General features: G+C 37.0%; 1 protein-coding gene across 2 annotated transcripts in view; it reads left to right on the top strand.

Moving 5' to 3' along the window:
- Positions 1–23,221, top strand: part of TOX (thymocyte selection associated high mobility group box) — a 318,920-nt gene that overhangs the window by 269,437 nt on the left and 26,262 nt on the right. For both annotated transcript variants that reach the window (XM_037802447.1, XM_037802448.1), the window contains exons 4-5: positions 191–472; positions 13,190–13,420. In XM_037802447.1, the coding sequence (XP_037658375.1) occupies positions 191–472; positions 13,190–13,420 (513 nt within the window). The remainder of the gene's footprint in view (positions 1–190; positions 473–13,189; positions 13,421–23,221) is intronic.

The raw sequence follows: 23,221 nt of genomic DNA, 5'->3' as shown, positions 1-23,221 counted from the left end.
ATTCTCAAATTCTATTCTTTTGGTAACAGCACCTTTTGATATATATAGTGTTAGGATTGCTTTACTCCAGAAAAAACAATGCGTGTAGCTCAGTAGGACATCTGGCAGTATAAAGACTTAAAAGGGAAATCAAAACTTGGCCAGAAATATGTTTGTGAAAAATTATTTCTTTTCAATTTTTGTTTTGTAGATGCAAGATATACGGAACCCAGAAGGAACCCAGTATAGCCCCCACCCCCAGATGGCAGCCATGAGGCCCAGGGCTCAGCCCACAGACATCAGGCAGCAGCCCGCCATGATGCAGCACGGTCAGCTGACAACCATCAACCAATCGCAGCTGAGTGCTCAGCTTGGTCTGAACATGGGCGGGAGCGCGGTTCCCCACAGCTCGCCGTCGCCACCCGGAAGCAAGTCTGCAACTCCTTCCCCATCCAGTTCAGTGCACGAAGACGAAGGCGATGACACCTCTAAGGTAGGGGTGGGCTATTGGGGGAACCTATGGAGAAGCCAGTTGCCTTAAAGAGTGTTCTGGGGCACCTGTCTTGAGCACTGGTGGGTACACAGTGTAAGACTGTCATCCAAATAAGAAACGTCGGGTTGGGGATTTGGTCCTTTTTAATGAAGCATGAGATTACAAAGTGAATGGATTAAACCACTTGCCTGTCCAATTACACGTATAAGTCCCTAATAAATCCTTTAAATACAGATGTATGAAGCATATAAAGTTTGTACCTACAACCTGTAGCATCTGCACAGTGAATAATGCAGAATAAGTCTTATAGGACACGATTCCAGCATGTAGCTTAATTCAAGATTCGTTCAAAAAATTCTATTTCTGTTTAGCCATTTTTTTTTAAAGAAGGCAGCATCCCGGGGTACAGTGATGGGTGTGTGTGTGTGTGTGAGTGATATGTTATTCTTAGATGAAAGCTTCAAGAGCGTCCTAACCACCCATTTCATATTTAAGATGAGGAACTAAAGGCCAGGTATATTCGAGTATTAGATGACTCCTGCCTTCCAGAAGCAGGAGCTTGGGTGTTTCATTTGCATGCACATTTTTTGTTCACCCCACGCCAGTATAGTTGTCTGCCCACCTGTCTGTCACCAGTATTAGCATTCTTTTGAATTATTCAGATGGAAAAATAGCTGCAGAATTTGCAGCTTTTTAAATGACAGTACACAAACCAAGTACACTCATTCAAAAACATCAACATCATCTTTTTATCCCTTTGATTATTAGTCAAGCGTCTTCTAAACTTGTCCCAGTGAGAAGGACTCTTGTGCCTAGTTACTGTAAAAATCATTTATGGTGTCAGGAGTACTTTACATTCATCCTCTTTGTCATTTGTTTAATCTTACTAATGAATTGTCACTTGTGTCAGCCACTTTGAGTTTTATTTCACTTTTGTGACAATTTTGTTTTTGGAAAATTCAACTGTCAATGTGCAAATGAAGGCAACGCTGTGGTAGAACTTTAGTCAAGTCTCCAATACGTATTCTGATTTATTTTAAAGGGGCATATAAATAAATCTATGGGTTTATTTAGTCTTATGACAAAGACAAGGCTGCACAGCCTGACATAATTACCCATGGTGCTCTTCTCCACCCATGGTCTCTCCCTGTTGTCCATCAACCAGTCCCCCCCTAGTTAAGGAGATAAAGCAGGAAGGAATTAAATGATGCTATATAAATAACTTATTGGGCTAGTGAGAGCCTGGCCTTTAGCTGAGCATTTAGAGGGCAAATTAATTTTCTTAAGAAAATATGAATGATTCTAATGACATCTAACAGCCAACGAATATGTGGACCGATCAGTGCACACTGAGAATTCATTTGTCGTCAATGATTTAGATTGTGGATTGTGGGTGGATAATTCAAATTTATCTCCTAAATGTAGATGATACATGCTATGTCGTAAGGGAAAAAAATGTATATTCTGCTCATGGTAAAGATCAGTTTGTTCACCTGAATTTTGTACCTTTATCAGTATTCACTGCTGACATTTCAGGAAATTAAATGCAAAATTAGTGGCATTTTCTGACAGTAAAATTTATACAGGTTTATTCCTAGTTGCAATGGCATTTACTACAACCTTCAATTTATATGAGTAGAAGGGTGGGGGAGACCTGGAATCTGTAGAATGAACATTCAAAGTTCTGCCATTTGCTGTTGCCCAGCAAGATCCACATCTTCTAATTTTGCTGAGCCATGAATTTGTATGTTACAAGCTCCCGGATGGTGTGAAACTTTGCTAGTGAGTATCCTATACAATCACTCAATATCCACATCTCAAAATAATCTGTAATTCTTTATTAGTGATGGTATAGGCATTAGATAGTAGAAGTTATATTCTGTAGTGTGGTATCTTCTTGAATTAAACTTTTGAAGGTTTAGGGATGGATTTCTCCAGAATGGCCCAGTTCAGATGTCTTTTTGTCTACACAAACATTCTCAAGTTCATGTTTAGTTTTAGCGTATTTTCCATCTCAAATGAATTCACCCTCCCATTCCAAGGCTGCACATGTTCTTCACCTTCTCTCCAGTGCAAATCCTCCTACTCATTTATTCAACTTACATAATTAAAGACCTGGGGGGAAAAATCCTCTGATTTTTCTACATCATGATTAAGGATTAAGCTAAAATTTTTCCATTATATGTGAGTAGGATTTTTGTGGAATGTTATACTGCAACAGCTCTGGTTAAACATGAAATAGCACTAATTCCAAAAGATCATTTAAATCATTGTTAACAAGTGAACTAAAAAAAGAATAGTCTGGTACCAGAAAAAGAAACTTTTAAAGCTTCCCTGTGGACACTTTGTGGTCACTTTAAGCAATCATATATTAATTCCAGTTCATCTAACTGAACAATTACATGGAATAAGTTTGTTTTGAAAGATAGAAATACATAAATATATCAGTAAAATAAATTATCACCTTTTAAACACGACCCGTGGTTCTGTTTGCTCGGAAACTGTCTCGACAGCCTTAAGTCATAGAGACATTCAGCAAAGCATGCAGAATAAAGAACTATAAATTCAGGCAGCTTGCACTTCTGAATCCAGAATCCAGTACTAGTGATACAAGTACTGTAAGATAGTTAAAGTATATGGCATTACAAGTATATTTTTTTTAGGGTACAGTTTTTCCTTTAAAGAAATTTTGGGCTTTTCTATCCTTTTACTTTCAAATTTTCTGTTGAAAGTATCCTCATGATTTATGTGCGTCTTTTGTAAGTTTATAAGCATATAGTTAAAATAATATTTACTGTCTAAGCTTAGTTATGATCTAAGTGTTTAGTTAGACAATATTTTACTCTTAAGTGGAATATTGACTTTATTTTCATTAATATAAATATTAAAATATTGTGGTTTTTTTCCTCCATATAAATATGTTGCTTTCTGTTTGTCCCACAAATGTTCTATGTTTCTTTTTCTCTTTTCTTTCCTTCTTTAAGCTTGTTTTTTATTTTTCCCATTATGTGTTTGGAAACGATCTACTCATTTTCTTTTTCCTCACTGGCACACAAATGTGTAAAAGTCTAAAACTGATTGGTATTTTTACCCTCTTGCATAGAAGACTAACTCTAAACACTCTCCTTTCGGTTTAATAATATTGAGAGCTCTTCTAGCTGTGGTTCATTTTTGTTATAATTTAATTAAACTCTGTAATCTAAAAAGCCCAAAGAAACACATTCTTTTTTGTTCTTTGGATTTACCCACATATTTCATATTTCTTTCTTCTACATCACTTTCTTTATGCCTTTAAAATTTTCTTTAGTAATTGTCTGTTGGTAACATTCTTGTCTTAAAAAAAAAAAATGCTTTCACTGGTATAGGATTCTAGATTGGCAGTTATTCTCTTTCAGCATTTGGAAATGCTATATTATACCATTGACGCCTGTCTTTCTTTTTTGTTTTTGAGAAGTCCACTGCCTCACTGACTATCCTTTGAAAGTAATGTGCCTTTACTCTCTCACTGGTTTTAAGATTTTCTCCTGCCTTTTGGTGTCCTGTAGCTACGTTGTGATGTGTGTGTTTCTTTTCATTTGTGTGGAATTTAAAGATGTCTGTCTTTAATGAGTTCTGAGAAACTTTTGGCCTTTTTTTTTTCAGATATTGCCTCTTCCCCTTTCTTGCCTCCCTCTAATGTCTGTAATTCTGATTAGATGTATGTTAAAATTTCTCATCCTACCCTTTATGACTCTTCATATTTTCCATTTCTTTGTCCCTCTGTATCATATTCTGATTAATTTATTTCTATCTATCTCTCAGTTCATAATCCTCTTTTTGGTTTCTCTAATCTGAAATTGAATTGGTCTATTGAGGATTTAACTTCAATCAGTTTATATTTCTAGATTATTTAATATTTTTTCAAATCTGCTTGGACTTTTAAAAATTACTTGCTTTTTACCCATATATTTAAAATCCTTAAATAAATTTCTTTAAGCATATTAAACATATTTGTTTTATATCCTCTCTTTACTAATTCTGACAAGTGAGTTCTTTTGGGATCTGATTCCATTTTCTTTGTTACCACTGGCTTTCGGTCTTTAATGCTTTGTTTCATTTTGCATTTTTTGATTCTGGAATGAGAGCTGATATTTAGGAATTGTTTATACCTAGTTTGAAAGTAGATTCCTCCAAAAATGATTTGTATTTGCTTCTGCCAGGCACTTGAACCATTAGAATCTAGAACCATGTTTGGCTTGAAGGTTTACAGACTTCACAAGTGGTGTGGATTCAGCTTGTAAATGCTTGCAAATGCTGGCTTTTGTTTGTGAATTATTGCAAGAAGTTTTTACCCCTCTCCATTCAATGCTAGGGTTCCATAGAGGAGGAGCACATCCGGGGTGATTATTTGTACTCCACCTTGGCGATAAGAGTGTAATTCTCCTGTCCTCACTTTAAAAGGAACCCTCCTAGTACACATCCCCTTTGGGTTGGCCGTGGACTTGGTCTTTTCTGTACTGCAGCCTGTGACTCAGTTACACCAAGATGAGCAACCAACATCAGGTGAAAGCTGACTTCTGTGCTCTTCTTGCTTCTCTGGCTACCTGTCTTCACTTGGTATTTTCCCTTCAAGGGTTCCATACTAATTTGCCAGTTTCTCAGTGCATGGGTGCCACCATTTTGGACGGAAACAGAAACCCTCATGGTGTAGTTCTCAAGGCAAATAAGATAAGTAACTAGAGTAACAAGCCTTTAGAAAAGGAGTTTTTATTTCCCACTTCTAATGAAGTCTCCTGGAATAAAGCAAAAATTACCACAAGACAAGTTTTGTGAACATTAAGTCAAATCAGACAGTTTTAGAACCAAATATCAAATCTTTTTATCTAGTGATGAGATTGAATAGTTAAAACTGGGACTTGAGAATCTGGCATTTACCACATTCAGCTCTGTTTGTTATGCTGCCATTCAGCACTTAATGTGATATATATATATATATAATACTTTTAAAGAACTCCTTAGAACCTGGAAATTTAACATATCCCTCTTTATCAAAAAAAAAAGTACCTCGGTTAAGACTGAGCTGAATAAATTAGTCTGGGGAAAAACAGCCAATGATTACCTGATTCCAAATAATTGTTCCTAAAATCAAAACAAGTTAAGTAAATTACGCTAGGATATAGTATTTTCAAATTGTGTATGTTCTCAGACATGCCCTAGCCTTAGATGACAGGAGCATACTTGATTAATTCATGAGATACAAATGCGAGGCTAAACATAGATCCTGTAATTTTATTCAGCTGGACCACACCTCAACAGCTTCTGCATTCTTTGTAAGGCAGGAGAAGCCCTCAGTCCAAAAGAGCAAGAGGCAAACTTAGAAAATAGCCAGTGAATCCAACAAAATTAATAAATGGAACCAGAAGATGTATATAGTTATAACCAAACTTTTTCCTCATTTTAGTGATTTTTCTGGGCAGTAGCCCAAACTGCTTATTTCACATAAAGCCGGTGAGTGACTTTGCTAAACTCATCAAGAAACGATACTCAGTTATGTTTGTCAGAATCAGGGATCCTTAGACATTAATTTGCTTTAAAATCTGTGATACCTATATGATGCCCCACACTTGTGAATCATTTCACGAGTATAGCATTTCATGTGTGTTTTTCTATAATTGAGGGTTTGAGTCATTAAGTGTACCGTTATTATTAATGATAATAATAAGCTCCATTGTGGAGTGAAAGAAGTATTACAGCCTTGCTGACTTCACAGTAACTAGATGACTTACTTTCCATGCTTATTTGAATTTATTCTCATAAGGGGATTTTAGTTGGCATAGTTTAGAGCAAAAAAAGAGAGAATAAATTTAACTAGCAAAATTTTCACTTACGGAAACAGTGCCATCACAAAACATGCTGCGATATGCCCCATTTCTACAGCGAAGGTTTTATATTTACTTTATATGATAAGAATTCTAAGTAGAGTTCTATGTTGTTTGTTCAGCCTATTATGCAGATGGTACTTGATTAAAATCTATTTTAAACTACAGCGATTACTGCAAGATATTGTGCATTAAACAGCTCTCCCAGCTCCATTAAAAGCTTTGGGACCATGGCAGGTTATTTTAAAGATGCTTACAGACATGTCTAACTTCTCCAGGGACATTTCAATATCAGTGATTCTCTTTCCTTGATAGTCTCAACTCCTGTACTCTGTATTGTTAAGAAATAGCATTCGAGCAACATCGTTAGCACATGCTCTTTTTAAAGTGAAAGATTATTTTTTCTTGTAATAAATAAGTTAAATGCATCACTCTAATTAAGCAATAAGGCATTACAGGGGGTGGATTACCAGAAGCCTAAGAATACCTCTAGGGATTTTAGAAATAAATCTCTGTCAATGAGTAAGTTACATGAAGCATGTGCATCAGTATACAGCTTATGTAAAAGTAGTATTTATTTCTGCATTTGTGTATGTGTTTATTTATTCTTTAGTGCTTTATTGAGAGTGAAAAAAGCCTGTGGGTGATCGGGACTATAGTTAAAGTCTCAGACCAGCCACATTCTTAGCTGCCATGATTTTTATACCGTTTTTATATGTTTCCTGTTTTCTTTGTCTTGTCATTCTAAGCCTTTGCACAGCACTATAGAAAAAGAGGGTGGGAAGGCAGAATGATCTGTAGTGATGCTTTGTTCATAAGATGCTGCACTGAAGCTGCGAAGGATGTAAATATTAAAGGGATCTGGTCCTTACTTTCAAGGTGCTTGTGGTCATGGAGAATTTTTATAATTGCATTATGTGGTTTCTTCCACATGCTAAAGATTATTATATTGGAATTCAATTCAACTCTCCAGTCTTAGACCCTAGTAACTTTAGAAATGTAGTACTGTAGAACAGTGCCGTCCAATACGGTGGCCACTGGCCATGTGTGGATATTTAAATATAAATGCGATGATTTAAAATCAAATAAAATTTTAAAAATGTAATTCTGCAGTTGCGCCAGCCACGTTTCAAGTGCTCTTTTCCCATATGTGGCTGCCACTTTGGATGGCGCAGAGACCATTTCCATCATTCTAGAAAGTTCTGTGATACGGCACTGCTGTGGATTTTAGAAGTTGGGCCTCTTAGAAAGTTAGTATATAAAATTATAAGCTTTCAGCCATCTAAGTAAGTATTTGGGATCCAGACAATACTCAAAATTAAGGATGAGGGACATATTACAAATCTGTTTAGCTGATTTTTCCTCCACAATCGTACTCATCATCATGTTCGATCCAAATAGTTTGTGATAAAAAAAAGCCAGATATCTTTCACAATGCGACCCATTACTGGTGTGTAAGTGGATCCAAATTATAGTCACATTTCTTTCTTCAAGAAGCTTCACATATAAGGAATGACTGTATTTTTCACATATATGATGAAACTTCCTCCAGAAAACAGGCCTTACAAATTCCCAGGTCATCACATGGAATCTGAAACAGCGCCTTATTGCTGCACCATCTCCAACACAGGAGAAGTACAAAATAAAGAACAAGACCTGTCAGGTCAGGAGGCAGTGGCCAGTTTTCATGAGGCAAACAGACTTACCCTCCATATAGCTTTCCCAAGTACTTGGCTGCATGGACCTAAAACCATAACAGAGAATTTCCATTCCATTATATCAGGTCCTAAAATACAAAGATATTATGCATATGCAGTGAGTCTTTATGAAAGGAACATTGAGCAATGTAATAAACACTTCCTTCCAAAGCATGTTTTATTTTTTAAAAATAGATCTTTCATAGTTGTGTTTTTTTCCCACTACCCTTATATAAGCCTTTGGTGAAAGCCAGGGCATTATCTTAAACCATGGTTCAGTTCTAGGAGGGCAGTTCTATGAGTAGTGAGAATATTACAGTCCAAGAATATAGCTTTTAGGTGATCTAGCTGAATGACTGAAGGAAAGGCAATGAATCTTGAGAAATGAATATTTTATGTGTATCCTTTAGCTTAGTCCTCCCACAGAGCAGTTTTTTGTCTTTTTTTTTTTTTTTTTTTTTTGCATGACAGATAATTCAAACCCAAGTTAACATGGGTACTGACAGGGAAGACATAACATGTTGTTGACTGAAAGCAGATCAATATGCTCTTGCAAACAAAGATGATGTAATGTTATGAGTTTGGTTGGAAGTCTAGCCTTAGTGGGGGGACGACACCCCTGCTTCCCAGCTTAGAGCACTCCCAGGTACTCAACCAGATATACAGTTGGAGCCCCAGAATTAAGCTCCATAACACCTAAAATGTGGAGGCAGGGTCATGAAATGCTTACTTCTACTAAATGAAACTCAGAGGTTGTGCAAGACTGAATCCTGCTGGCCCTGTAGTGCAAGCCAAGGAAATAGGGAAAGCCCCCAGTCAACTGACTGCAGTGAATGGTTGCATGGAACTTTTAGGGTTTTCAATAGGGTTGCTCTCCATCGCCTCAAAATGATAATCTGTGCTGTTGATATACTCGATACGTAGAGCTTCTTGGTGACAGAACAGGTTCTTCTGCTTCCTCAGCTCATCATTAGTAAATAAAGATGGCCCTGGTCAAATAGAAAAGGCTAGTTGTCCTTTCTGGGGCAGCAGGGGCTCACACAAATAGTAGTTGTAAAAATTGCAGTGCATTGTCCAAACACCAATTTAAAAAAGAAAGAAGCATGAAGATCTGTGGTTGAAACACTATTTTGGACAATGGAGGAGGCAGACTATTTAAAGAATTGGGGAAATTTGTTAATAAGAACTTTTATGTAGCACCATGTGAAATTTTTCTCTATGACTGACATTTTGAGTATTTTCCAGAGCAATTGATAATAATCTGCAATCATGGAGAGCTCAATGAGTGAAAGCATAACTTTTAAATTAATATTCTAGGTAATATTCCATATGGATAAGGGTTCATTTATCCTTACCCTTTGTTCCCTCTCTCTAAATAGCCTCAATCCTTGATGAACTATGCCCTCCATGTTTACCCCATTTTTTATATCCTTCATTGGGGGCCCTTGTTAATTTCTTTTTATTTATCATTTTAATAAATATTTTATGATTCTTAATGTAAAGAACAGCCATGTTCACAAAATTTAGAAATTGTAAAGAAGGAAGTTATAAAAACTTGTCATATAACACAAAGAAATTACCAGTAACATGTCAAATACTCTTTGAAAATCTTATCCGTGGTTTCTCTTTTAGCATATTTATTGCCCTAGAGTACTCAAGTCAGTGAGGCTTGATTTCCTATTAACAAGCACCATTTGTGCATTCATTCATTCTTTTTTTCAATTATCTTATTATTTATGTTATTATTATTATTATACCGAGCATTGAGCACGTACTCTGTATCAGGAACCCTGCTAAGTCTTAGTGAGCAAAACCAGACTTGGACCCTGTCCTCATAGTGCTCACAAATTGGGAGATCCAAATTCCACACAAATTATTATATATTTACAAATTTGGTATGTAAGTATGAATGGAAATAAACAGAACTGTACAAGTGAGTAGAAGGAGCTTGACTCAATTTCATCATGTCTTTGAGGCTTCCAAATAGAGATGTCAAACAGCAGTTGTTTATATGTGCGCCAAGGTCTTGGAGAAACTTGAACTTGAAGATCCTTCTCTCACAAATGGTAATGGAAACCCTGTGTACTTATGAGATTATTTGAGAACAAGCTCACAGGAGAAGAGGATTTGCAGCAGAAAAATAAAATTAAAAAAAAAATCTGGAACTCTACCATTTAATGGGCAGGTACAGGAGAATGAGCCTTAAAAAGACTGAAAACAGCAAGGCAGTGAGGAAGGAGTGAAACCCAGAGAATGGGATGTCATGCAGCCCATGGAAGAGAGGACAAGTAAGAGGAGTATTAAAAAGTCCATTGGATTTATCAGTGTGTCCATTGATGGCCTTCTCAGGAGCTAAGTGATGGGAGAGCAAACTGAAGTGAGTTGCAAAGGCTGCACATAGCCAGCACGATGCAACCACTTCAAGGAGTTTGGTGGGAAAGAGGAGAAAGACATGGTCAGTAGGTAAAATTTGCACATGTATGTTTTGTCTGTCAGATAATTAAATGCCAATGGGAAGAGTAGAGTTGAGAGGGAATGACTGAGGCTGGTTTCCCACCCCTAGGAATTCTATTTAATCAGTTTACACCAGGGCCTGGGCATCAGGGTATTGAAAAGCTTTCCAGGTGATTCTGATGTGCAGCCATATTTGAGAACCACTGTTCTATATCGTATTTGCCAAAGTGTTTAATTATCTTATCTTTACTGTTGGTTACATCAATTTTCCAGTATCAACTCAGTCCCATGATGCTAGTCCTCTGACACAAATTTACATGTGGGCCAACAGTTTCACAATATTTCCTCTCAGATCCATCTCAGGGAAGTTATCTTCTGGTATTCATCTACCTTAGCTTGTCAACTCAGCTCAGAGCATCCTGTCTCTGTGGGATTCTTTGATCTGCTTCAGTAGGTAATTTTGAAATGATAATCTTTTAAATATCTTTCTCAATAAAGACATAATCAGAAGCATTCACTTAGTTTTTTTCCCTTCCTCTTTGATTCTTGGGTTTATCTTTTAAACTGTGATCATAAGGTCATTTCTTCTAATTCTTTTGACAAATGTTTTTGTTAGGTTTCTACTATGTCATAATTAACATTTGAATATCCTCTTAAAGTTTTATGAAATATAGAAATATGTACCATCTCAGCAATCCCAAAATGGCTCTGCAGTGGTTTATAGTACAGGAAATGGAGGCCCAGAGAATTTAACTAATTTGCCCAAGATTGGATGACAAAATGGTAAAAGAATGGTGTGAACTCATATTCTCTGTCCTATCTTCTGCTCTCATTATATTGTACTTTCTCTCCAAAGTGGCAGCTATTTTATGCAAATTACTCTGCCTGGCACTTTATCTGAATATTCTATATTTGCAGACAGAAAAAAGCAACCATGGCAATAGAAGGTGAGGGTGCAGAACCTTCCGTGATAGTGGCATCTCCATCAGAAGTGCACACAGGACTTTATGATGCTGGATGAGGATTGTGAAAAGATGTGGTCCTATTTTAAATACATGTAGATTCATATAATTTTAGAGCTGGAAAGAAATCCTAGCCTGTAACCCTCATTTTATAGTGGTGATGAAGTGACATCACATCTAGTTAGTGGCAAAATGATATTCAAATACAAGTATCTTAATTATGTTTGTTGATTTTCCCCCCAATTTCATCAGAATAACAATTAAAATTATCCATTCATACTTGAGGAAAATGGGAGAAAGTGGTCTCTATTTTAAAACTGAGTATAAAGCTGCTTAGAAATCTCCAGAATTTAGAATCCAGTTTCTAGAACTACACTAATATAGTAAATCACTAGCCACATGTGGCTATTTAAATTTAAATTAATTAAAATTAAATAAAATTTGAAGTGCAGTTCCTTATTCACGTTAGACATATTTCAAATGCTCATTAGCTGTATGTAGCCATGACTACCGTATTGGGTAGCACAGAATATAAAACTTTTCCATCACTGCAGAAAGTTCTCTTGAACAGAAGTGAACTAGAGTCTATTTGAGGCCATTATACATTGCTAAGTTGGTCCGGTAGCATCTCGTAGTCCTAAGTGCAAAGTCAAATACTCATTCAGCTTTTTTTGCTCACCACATTGCTCAGCATGTTTTAAACTCACAACTAGGAAGACAAGGATGAACTCTCCTGAAGAAAACAGGTCAGATTGTTCATCCAATAGGGTTACTACAAGGGAAATCTGCTGTCACAGTCACAGTGAAGAGGAAAAGGAGAATACGGGAGAGTTAAGGGAGACTATGTAATGGTGAAATATTCTAAAAGGAATACATTCAATTATTTTAAAGCTATGTAAATTAAGCTGAGAGAAGGAATAATCAAACTTACATAGAATATGAAGTTTTTTTAACACAATGATAAAATAATTTTATTCGCACAGTGCATTACAGTTTGCAAAGTGCTCTAGCCCCATTTCTTTTCTCTTTTCCAATTCTTTTTTAACTTGTAAAATATACATAATGTTTACCATTTTATCCATTTTTAAGAGTAAAATTCAAAGGCATTAAGTATATTCACATAGTTTCACAACCATCACCGCTGGAAGTTTTTCATCATCCCACAAAAAACTCTGTACCTATTAAGTAGTAATGACCTATTGCCCCTCCTGTCAACCCCTGGTAACCTCAAATGTACTTTAGGTCTCCATGAATTTGCCTATTCTAAATATTAGATAGAAGAGGAGTCATGCAATATGTGTTCTTTTGCATCTGACTTATTTCACAAGCAAAATATTTTCAGTTTAAGAAGTATTGGTGTTAATTCTGTAAGTGTTCAATAGAATTCACCAGTTGGGCCTTTTGACCCTGGGCTTTTATTATTATTATTATTTTATTATTTTATTATTATTAGCAGCTTGATTTCTTTACTTGTTGTAGGGCTTAGGTTTTCTATTTCTTCTTGAGTCAGTTTTGGTAGCGTGTGTGTTTCTAGGAATTTGACCATGTCATCTAGGTTATCCATTTTGTTGGTGTAAAAATATGAAGTTTTATCTGAACAAAACAACAAATCCAGATGTCACTTAGAATGTCTATATTTGTGTGTCATGTGTGGATGAGTATATGTATATAAGCCACAAAGAAAAACAATTTGATTCAGCTCCAAATTTTCTTAGCTTCTCTGCAATTCTTTGATTTTTATTTCAGATCAATGGTGGTGAGAAGCGGCCTGCCTCTGACATGGGGAAGAAACCAAAAACCCCCAAAAAGAAGAAGAAGAAGGACCCTAATGAGCCCCAGAAGCCTGTGTCTGCCTATGCGTTGTTCTTTCGCGATACCCAGGCTGCCATCAAGGGCCAAAATCCAAATGCTACCTTTGGTGAAGTCTCTAAAATTGTGGCTTCAATGTGGGATGGTTTAGGAGAAGAGCAAAAACAGGTAAGAAGGGATTCAGAATGGAGTGGGAATCAACGTAATTTGTGAAAGTGGATGCACTCTATAAAGAAATCACTCTTGAGGGCTTTGAATGAATTCTTCAGTTGCTACAAATAAGGCTGAGATTGTGCCCCATCAGAACCAGACCTTAGGAAAATTTCTCTTCTATACTTTTTAATTTCTCTTCCATAAATAGCATGTTAGTTCCTTTGTCTCATAGTTGATACAGTGTAGTTACTTTTGGAAGGACTTTTACATATCCCAGCCAGGATTACATCTTTCCTTAAGATTGCCAGTGTGATCATAAAGACTTAAAAAAATCCTAGAAGTGTTTTGAAAACCGTCCACACCTCTCTTTGAACACTTACCATTGACCCTTTGTCATCAAAACTTTCTTTGCTCTTTGCTAAATTAGCCTCAAATTTAAGGGTTTCTAACCTTAGCCATTCCCTAAAGACTATCAGAGTATATTATTCAGTTCTTCATATACCGTATTTCTAGACTGTATTAAATGAAACCAGGTGCCTGATTTTTTTCCTTCTCTTATGGATTGCCATTGTATGACTTAAGCCAGTGCTTAGGGAGAGCCATGTGAGACTCTTTGCTGCTCAGCTATTGCATAAGTAGCCCAGGAGGGCTTAAGAATGATGGGAAATCATGGAGAGAGTGAGAGTTCAATGAGTGGATACTGTCCACCTCAACCAAGAAGCAACATTGATCCCATATTTCTAAACCTGGCACTAAATTACCATTGCCACCATCTAGAATCTCATAGTCACAAAGAGAAAATTAGAAAAGCATTACCATTAAAATATAGTCATTGAGATGATCATGTAGATACAGCTTTAGCCATTGCAGAATACTGAATTGCATTACTGATGTAACAGCCTCCTTCAAATCTTGATAGAGGCTTTTACTTCTCTCCTTATCAGGACCAGGAGAGTATATAAAAAGCAGAAAATCTCTAACTTATTTGTGCATCTTGAAGTACCTAAATATAGTGAATATATATGAACATCCATGATGAATGTAGTGTTTTATTCTTTTAAAAGCATGTTCACATGGCTTATCTCATTGGTTCTATTCACTACTCATAGATGTACAGGGAAATTATTATCTCAATTTTACAGATGATAAAACCAGGCCAGATAGGTTAAATCCACTCATTTATTCATTCGGTAAATATTTGTTGAGCACTTACTATGTACCAGCCACTCTTCTAGAAACTGGAAATATAGTAGAGAACAAGACAAACAGATCCCCACTCTATTGAATGATTTGTCTAAGATTGCATGGCTGGTGCATACAATTCCTGTAACTAGAACTCATCACTCAACTTAGAGTTCTTTTCTTAAAAAACGCCAATGATAGATGGAACGGTAAAACCAGTTGCTAAGGAAACAGAGAACTCGTTTCCTAGTTCCCGCCAGTTCCCCTGTTCTGCAAGGCAAAGCTGTCTTCTATGATCTGAAATCTCTATACATGTCCTTCTGTCCTTTTCAAGATTGCTAGTCCAAGAGAATGCTTTCATAGCCCTACCATGCAGAGAGCTGGGTGAATAGAGTCATCTTCAAGGACTGGAAACACACCACTGAAAGCATCCTCTGTAACACTCAATTAAAATACCCATTTCCTTATTAAAAGGGTAGTTGACATTGTATTATGTGATTCTAATTAGAAGCTGAAATCATTGTCTGAGGACTTCAATGTTCATTTCTACCCAATTCACACCATTTTGCCCTCACACTCCCAAATTTGAGGGGTAGTTCCCAAATGATGTTGGACATATCCGGTGGAATTGCAAAGTGACTTCATTCCACCACTTGGTAGAGCATCACAGAATGAGTAACTTAGTGTACATTGACAGGAACCCCCCCCATTCCCATTCTTTAGATTATGTAACTTTCCTGTGACATCCACCATTAGAATGTGTCTCACTTTCTCCTCTTTATCCCATGACATGCACCACCTTCAATACTATAAACTTTTTTTGCTTTGTGAGATAAAATTTCCTGGAAGAACAATCCAGAAAGTTTCCGCTTCCCCAGGGATTGGGTGCAGAAACCCTTGTTCAATCAGAGGACATACGTGAATCCTCTCTGAAGACTCAGCCCGCTCTCCCTACTCAAGACTCAGCAGCTGAACTGGGCATATTGAAGGCTTGTATGTGGTCCCTTTAGCTGCTTCTCTTTTGTCCAAAGTTTTCTTTCCAGAAACATCAGTTGCTTGTCCCACCACTCATCTAATCCCTCTTCTCTCTCTTCCTTGAACCCAGTTACCTTTTTCTAAGAAGAACTCATGAAGGTGGAGACCAGTGGTTTCAAAAGGGGGACATCTCCAAAGGCCTTTCCTAACCCACGATGGCCCTTTACGTTATCAATATGAATAAGACAGTGCCTGTATTCAGGTGTCCAGTAGAAAAGAACCATGTTCTTGTGATAAAAATCAGTTCCTCAAGACAGCAAATATAAAGCAACATGGTTCTCCCACAAATTCTATAATAAATCTTTTTTAAAATATGGCAAGAGGGAAAATTAGGATGGAATTTCACACTCTTTTCATCTGACCATATAAAGTATTTACAGGCCAAAACAAGATTTTCTATTCTCACCTGTTATGATAAAAAAGGAAATTACTCCCATTCTCCCACTCTGGCTTTCAAAATTAGGGTTGAACCTTTCTAATGTAGATGTGATCATAATTATGATGTAATACTTAATGCTCCTTAGTTGCTTACAACTATTTCTTTTGCATTTTATTTCTAATTTAATAATTAACTTAGAATGACTCTACCCTTGGGTTTGCTCTTAATGGAAATAGTTGGGATTTTGGGGGGAGAATTCATTTTTAAAATAAAGGATGAAATTATATATTCATTGATATTGATAACTCATTCAGTATTATAAAGCAATTTCATCATCAAAATCCAGTTAGTAAAAAAGTTATGCCAAGATTGTTTAGGAAAATAGCTTTAATAGCTATGTCTCTTTTTTTCTTAAAAAAGTAAATACTTTAAAATTTGAGCACTATTACCAAAAAAAGTATTGGAATTGGTTTTGGGCACTCAAAAATGGTTTGTCCCCACGCCGCATGCATTCATTTAATATGGGTCCAACATCTTTTCCCCTTAAAAGATGCTTTTGCTGGATAAAGACAGTGAGACTGCAGTTTATGCTAAAAAGTATGGTTTATGATACACAAAGGACAGGGGTCCATCCCTGGGCGAAGCACATAGAGGGTCCGATGAATGAAATCAGAGGCTGAACTCACAAGAGGGAGCAACAGGTAGGCCACCTCTCTGCTCCTATCTGGCAGCCCTTTCCAAACAGTTTACGAGAAGTGCCAGCAGAGCTGCTTTCTAGAATTCACTTTTGGGCACCAGGAGAATTTCAGCTAAATATCCCAAAGTGTTCTTATGATGTATTGCCACCTGTTCTTTCCCTTTATGATGACCCATTGTGCCAACATAATGTAATATCTCTTTCACACTATATTGTATTTTGCTCGCCTTTAATATTCAAATCGGGGGGCACAGTCCTTCAAGGAACGTTGCTGGAGCAGATTAGAGGCAGATTATTACACTTCAGAATTTAGGACAAATGTGCATGCTACAAAACAAACTAACATGATGCTCTCAGCTTTGTGTAGGCAGCTGGTTAGAAGAGAAGGCTAGGGTTTCACGTGCCACGATTGTTCAAAAACCCTGTTGTCTTAATAGCCCACAATTATGAACGGCGACAAATATAAACACAAACTGGGAAAAATGGACACAATTATTGATGACTTATTGGGGGCTTAGAAAATTACAATATTTAAGGAAAAACAGCTATTAGTGGGATTACAATTGAATGTTTTCTTGCCAGCCAGAGGGAACGTAACTAATAGAGTTGCTGTGTGTTTATATCACATGCTTCCCCATTGTGGAGTGTAGGCGGGAGTAAGGAGCCACTGCAGAATGGCAGATCTTTATTTTCAGAACCCATGGTGAGTGAGAAACTGTATGTTCTTTGGTTTCTGTGAAGAATCTCTCAAAGAAGAAAAATCCAAAAGGAAGCTGAAGGAAGCAATAAAAATCCTCAGAGGAGCACAAAACCTCCCTTATGAACCGTTCCTACTAAAGCCACTGAACAAACTTCACATATCAGAGAACTCCCCATTTTCATACTTTGGAAGATGGTGCTGAATCTGGAATGGGAACAGGATTGTGTTAGGGATTCCAACTGGAGGTTTTAAATGCTAATGAATCATAAGACAATGGAGAGCCCGTTTCAGAAGCGCGCTATGTTGCTTAAAAGCCACCAGATGGGAAAAGAAATAAAAACCCAAGTATCGCTGTGATGTTGGGCTTTGCTAGTTGTTTTTCACTGACTGGAACCTAAAGAGAAAGAAAAATAATAAGTTAGCAATATCATACCCTTTGTTTTAGACTCCAAGTTTCAGCGACTGTCAGCATCTTGTTTATGAGGTTCCAGCTAAATTTCCTGTGTTTTTTCTGAATTCTCTTATTCTGACCATCGTAATATAGTATCTGAGTCCACAGTGATGACAGAGAACAAACCAAGCCCTATTAAATAAAAGAGTCCTTCCAGCTTTGAAGCAGAAGGGATTGGTCCAAAAAGCTATAAAGGGTTCTTGGGTCAGTTTTAGCCCGGCAAGTCAGCTCTTAAGTGGAAAAGGAAAATCACGTTAAATCAGAACCAGATGTAAATTACTAAATGAACCTTAAGTCCCTAATTGGAGACACAGTCGGGCTGTAATACATTTAGCAAATTACAAACAAAATGTTCTTGTTTACATTACATTAAATAGCTTCAGAGCTTCAGCCAAGGAGCTAAATAAACCCGCTGTTACGCTAAAAATGGAGTGGAAGGCTTATTCAGGGTTGGGTGTATTCCGGAGAAACCACAGCCGGTGTGTGCCCAGAAAGTGTGTTTTTTGTAAATTCTTCCCTGTCCTGGAAAAGGAAAGCGCATTTACCTAGAGATCCAGACCCTAATGAGCAAATATCACTTGCAGAAAAACTGTTTGAATACTGTAACATATGCCTTCTTTCAGGATGCATAATTCATATCCGAGGATATTAGACATAGCAGTTCAGCTCAATAGCAACACCTCATTATTTTATCCCTCAGTGTTTATCCTTATGTTTGATGCCTCATGAAATTACTGTTAATGTGTTTATATAAGGGCAAATCTGACACAAGTGGCAAGAATGTAATTTCCCACCCATTCTTTCCTGCTGATGTGTCCTCTTCCCCTGGTGGAAGTGGCAAGTGTAAATAGTTAATTTGCTTCAATTATGAGCCTGTCCTGCTAAATTAGAAGCAGCAGGGATATGAAGAGCCAGAATTATACTTAGGAGGCAGCTGACAAATCCTCTGAGCCCACAGAATCAAATCATTTACTCCTCATTGGTGCTCAAACACCCACTACATAAAGCTGCTGGGGTTTTCTTTTTTTCCTTATCTTATGATAAAATTCAGATTTTATGTCAGCAATACTTAAGGTTAACTAAAATCCTGTTGTACTGTAACATTCCCACATGTGTTTATCTTGCCATTCCCTTATGAACAGCATGCATTTTCCCCATTTTTAAAAACTAGGTGTAAAGGATATATAAAACAGTTGTTGGTTTAAAATGTGTAGAATGTAAGAAAAAATTATATTCATAAAAATTTGAATACTAGCAATTGAAATTATGTGATAATTGACTTCTAAAACACCAGTATTTATATGTGCAGGTAATTATCAATGCGTGTGATTATTGCATGCCGTCATAGGCATAAACATAACTAATATGCATATACAAATAATTAAATGCTCATACACAATGGGAGCAGATATTTCACTTGAAAGTTCCCATAATGTTGGTAGGAAGATAATTCTAACACAATACTTATTCTAGTCTGTTATAATTTATGTATTATTCATAAAAATTTTGGGGGTGGGTTGAATATCTCTACGGCGAATCCTCTATTACCGTGGATGGACGTTTTAATTTAGAAGATGCAATTCCACAAATCATCTGATAGTTACGCTAATGCTGATTCATAGAAGGAGAAGCCTGAGACCAGGCATTGTGTACTCAATACATATTTATTGTGCACCTACTGTATACCAAGCACTACCGTGCAGGCTGGTGTTTCAACAGTGAACACAGGACACAAGGAAGGCCTCTGCAGTTGTGTGGCTAAGAGCGGCACCCAGGGGAGATCTCAGGCAGCCAGGGGGAGTGACTGCAGGAAAAAAGTCGGATCTTGTAGTACAGCAGCGATTGGCTTCACGCTGTAGTTCTGCTCTACACGTGCTGCAAGATAGTGGGTAAAATCATTACCCTTTCTACTCTGTGGGATTTTTTTTTTAATCTGTAAAATGGGGACAATGATGCCAATGCGACACTTTTGTTGGAAAAATTAAAGGTAAATTACATAAAATGACTGACACCAAAAAAAATGCACGCAACCAAGGCATTGTTTTTTTTCTTGCCTTTTTGATTCCACAGCTTCAGTGCTTCACACCACATGGGGCACATATTAGACATGCGATGTATTGTTCAATTTAATTGGATAACAACATAGCCACCTCAGTCGCCCTCGTTTAATAAATCAACAGAAACTTGTTTTGCAGTCGTCCAGGACCTCCCGTTCCAGAAACTGGCCTCGCCATGTTGTTTAGACCATTTGGATGGATCAGCCCACCCCCAAAAAGAAACGATAGCAAGATTTCTGTCACGTTCTATCATATTTTAAGTGCCCCGATATCACTTTATAAAGTTCTTTTTTTGTTTTGGAACACTTAAGAAAACGCTGAGCAAATTACACCAGATGGAAATTTAACCACATTTAAGGTGTATTCTATATAAAATACAGATGCTCTTGTTCTAACTGACCCAAGTAACAACACCATTCATTGAAAGAAGCCGCGGGCTTTAAATTTCTAAAGGATATGGCAGGGAATTATGATTAAATTATTATTTCTTATATATAATTGTGTTTCTAAACATTTTCTATTGATATAAAATTATCATTTGAAAATGCATTTGAAATTAGCCAAAAAGAAAAACGCTTTTTAGAGTTTTATATAAGTGTTTGAATAGAATCCAGAAATGAAAGAATTTAAAATTTTTTCTTATTATTTTGGTAAAGACTTTGTTGAAATAAACCATGACTGGAGATTAACTTAAGGCAAGAGCAGAAACAAAGGAAGGAAGAAGGAATTAAATGGTATTTATAAGACTTTGCTTTTCTGTAGGAGCTGGATGGATTGTTTGGAGAAGGAGCAGAGAGTAAAAGAGGAAGAAGACAGATTATAGTAGAATTTTTTTCCATTTCAGTTTATCATATTCACTGATGTAGAATGGTGATTTTGATTAGAGATTATTAGCCTGTAAATCTATATTATTAAAATATATGTACATGATGGTATTTAGAGCACTTCAAAAACAATTAGGGGATTCACAGAATTGCTAGAATTGCTGTTTGATGTCTATCTACATATGTTTTAGTTTAGCCATTATAGATGTTTTAATTTAGCCACTCAGATGAAATTCTTAGATAGGATATGGTAGCTTTCTTAGAATAACAAACCATAGCATATAACTAAGTTGGAGCAGGATGAATTCGAAAGTGTTTGGATGAGCTAGGGAAAATGATAAATGATATATTATGACTTTTAAATCCTCATCAGGCCAACTTGGCACTTTATTTCAAACAGCTGTGGCCCATTTGGAAGCCATTTTGTAGTTCAACTGCACACTAATATTTCCTATATGAATCACATACCTGTAAAATATTTGTCTTTCCCTGAGACAGAGAGAGAGAGAGAGAGAGAGAGAGAGAGGGAGGAAGGGAGGGACTGTTTCTTTCCCAAACTTAACTTTGACATAAATCATCTACAGAGTCTGGAAGGTTTGTGCCCTTGATCATTGCAGAGGTTTGTTCATTGCTAAATGTAGTCCCACGTCAGCTTTGGGTTCTGCAAGTAGAGGACTTTCTCAAGCCACGAACAGAGGCCTTTTTGAAAGTTTTGGACCAATTTTTTTATGGGTAATTTGCAAATATCTGTTCTAAAGTAAGAATTTCCCCCATTTCCACTGTATAGGGAATTTTGCATATTCATTTATCATTCTCTCATGTATTTGAGGTCTTCTGTCAGCTATTTCCATCAACTATAGAATTCAGAAATCATTCACGTGCAGTTTTAGAAGGTAGCATCAGGAAGGGATGCAGGGTAATCTGATAATGTAGACAGTAGGTAGTTCTCAAAAGTGAGTTGGCGGAGACCACCTCAGATTTTAATTCTGATCTGGGATGCTGCCCTTTAAACACCGTTATAGAAATATACCTCCTGAAATTAGCCACACGCACCCCCCTTTAAATCTTCCCTTTGAACATCTGCAGCAATTCCGAAGAGTGGATCTGTCAGTCCCTGTAATGTGACATGATGAGTTGACTCTTCTGCAGATGGTATTTAGGCACTTAGACGATGAGCCCACGTCGCCGATCATCAATAGCCAATAGGGAGCCATTTGTAGAAAACAGAGGCCTCTCAATGCAAGTCAGGCACCCCTAACAACATCGATCCCGAGCGAAACCAGGGGCACGTGTTCAGCCTGAATTGCAGTGAGTTAGCCACATTTCCCCCGTGATGTTAATAACAGATTGCAGAAGAGTTAACACTTTGTGTGACCTTAGCTGCCAGGAACCCAACAAAGGAATAGCATCATAATAACTCCCTGGCTGTTTCGGTGGGAACCAGATGAAAGGAAGATGGTAGATGCTACAGTCAGACCATCTGGCTGTGCAGTCTTGCTGCTACTTAGAAAACGACGCTTTGGGCAATAGTATGGACCATAGTGTGTTACGTTTTTTAAAAAATGCCTGTGCAAGCTAGTTAGCCAAATGAGGGTCACCTAGAGTAGCACGTTAATAAAAACATGATAGAAATGCTTAGGTTATACAAATACGTGTTGCCAACAAAGATATATTTACCAAGTAGTCGCTTCAAAACCTGAAATAGATTTCTGTCTGTGTGGGAGAAAAACCCTCCCAAAACAGTTTTAAGGTATTGAAAGTAAATATAAACATTGTCAGTTTAAGGTCATTAATTATAAGTTGTATCTTGGAGAAGAGGTTTAAGGAAAAACTATAAACAGAGATCTGTCTCTCACGAGAAAAATAAATCAATAAAAAGAAGGCGAGCTCTGTGTTTCTGGTTGTGGTTAAACTGAGGCGTGTATATGGACCAGACCATTCAAGGGCATTTGCCCATTCTAGCATTTTACTTTCATGTGTGAATTTTCAAAAATGAATCTGAATTTGGCTTCCAATAATTAGCTCAGTAATGTACTCAGTAATGAAAAACTTCTAAGTAGACTTTTTTTTCAAGTTTCTTTAGTTATGTTCTATTTAGTAAAGATGATACAAGAACTAGGTGGTAATTCTGGACTAATTCCTAATGACCCTATTTTAATTTTTTCATCTAATACGAATTAGACCAAACTGCCACATATCAAAGTCCAGGCCACAGACCTCCCTAAGGAAGAACAGTGAACACATTCATTTCATAGGGCCTTGTTATAGTTCTGTTGGCAAGGTTAGCCATTTGTTTATCTTACGCAGAATGTTCTGCTTTAACTAAAATATTCATGAGCAAATAGTATTTCTCACATCTTGAATTTCGCAGGTGGGGCCTGGACTCAGCAAACCCCCTTCAGCTTTAGGGGCCATAAAGCAACCTCTGCTACCGATTTTGGCAGATACTCAGTCTTGAGACAGAATTTATATTTAACTACTCTGACTCATG

Source organism: Choloepus didactylus, chromosome 14 (genome assembly GCF_015220235.1).
Source record: "Choloepus didactylus isolate mChoDid1 chromosome 14, mChoDid1.pri, whole genome shotgun sequence".
Taxonomy (NCBI): domain Eukaryota; kingdom Metazoa; phylum Chordata; class Mammalia; order Pilosa; family Megalonychidae; genus Choloepus; species Choloepus didactylus.
This window is presented reverse-complemented; position numbering and strand designations above follow the sequence as displayed.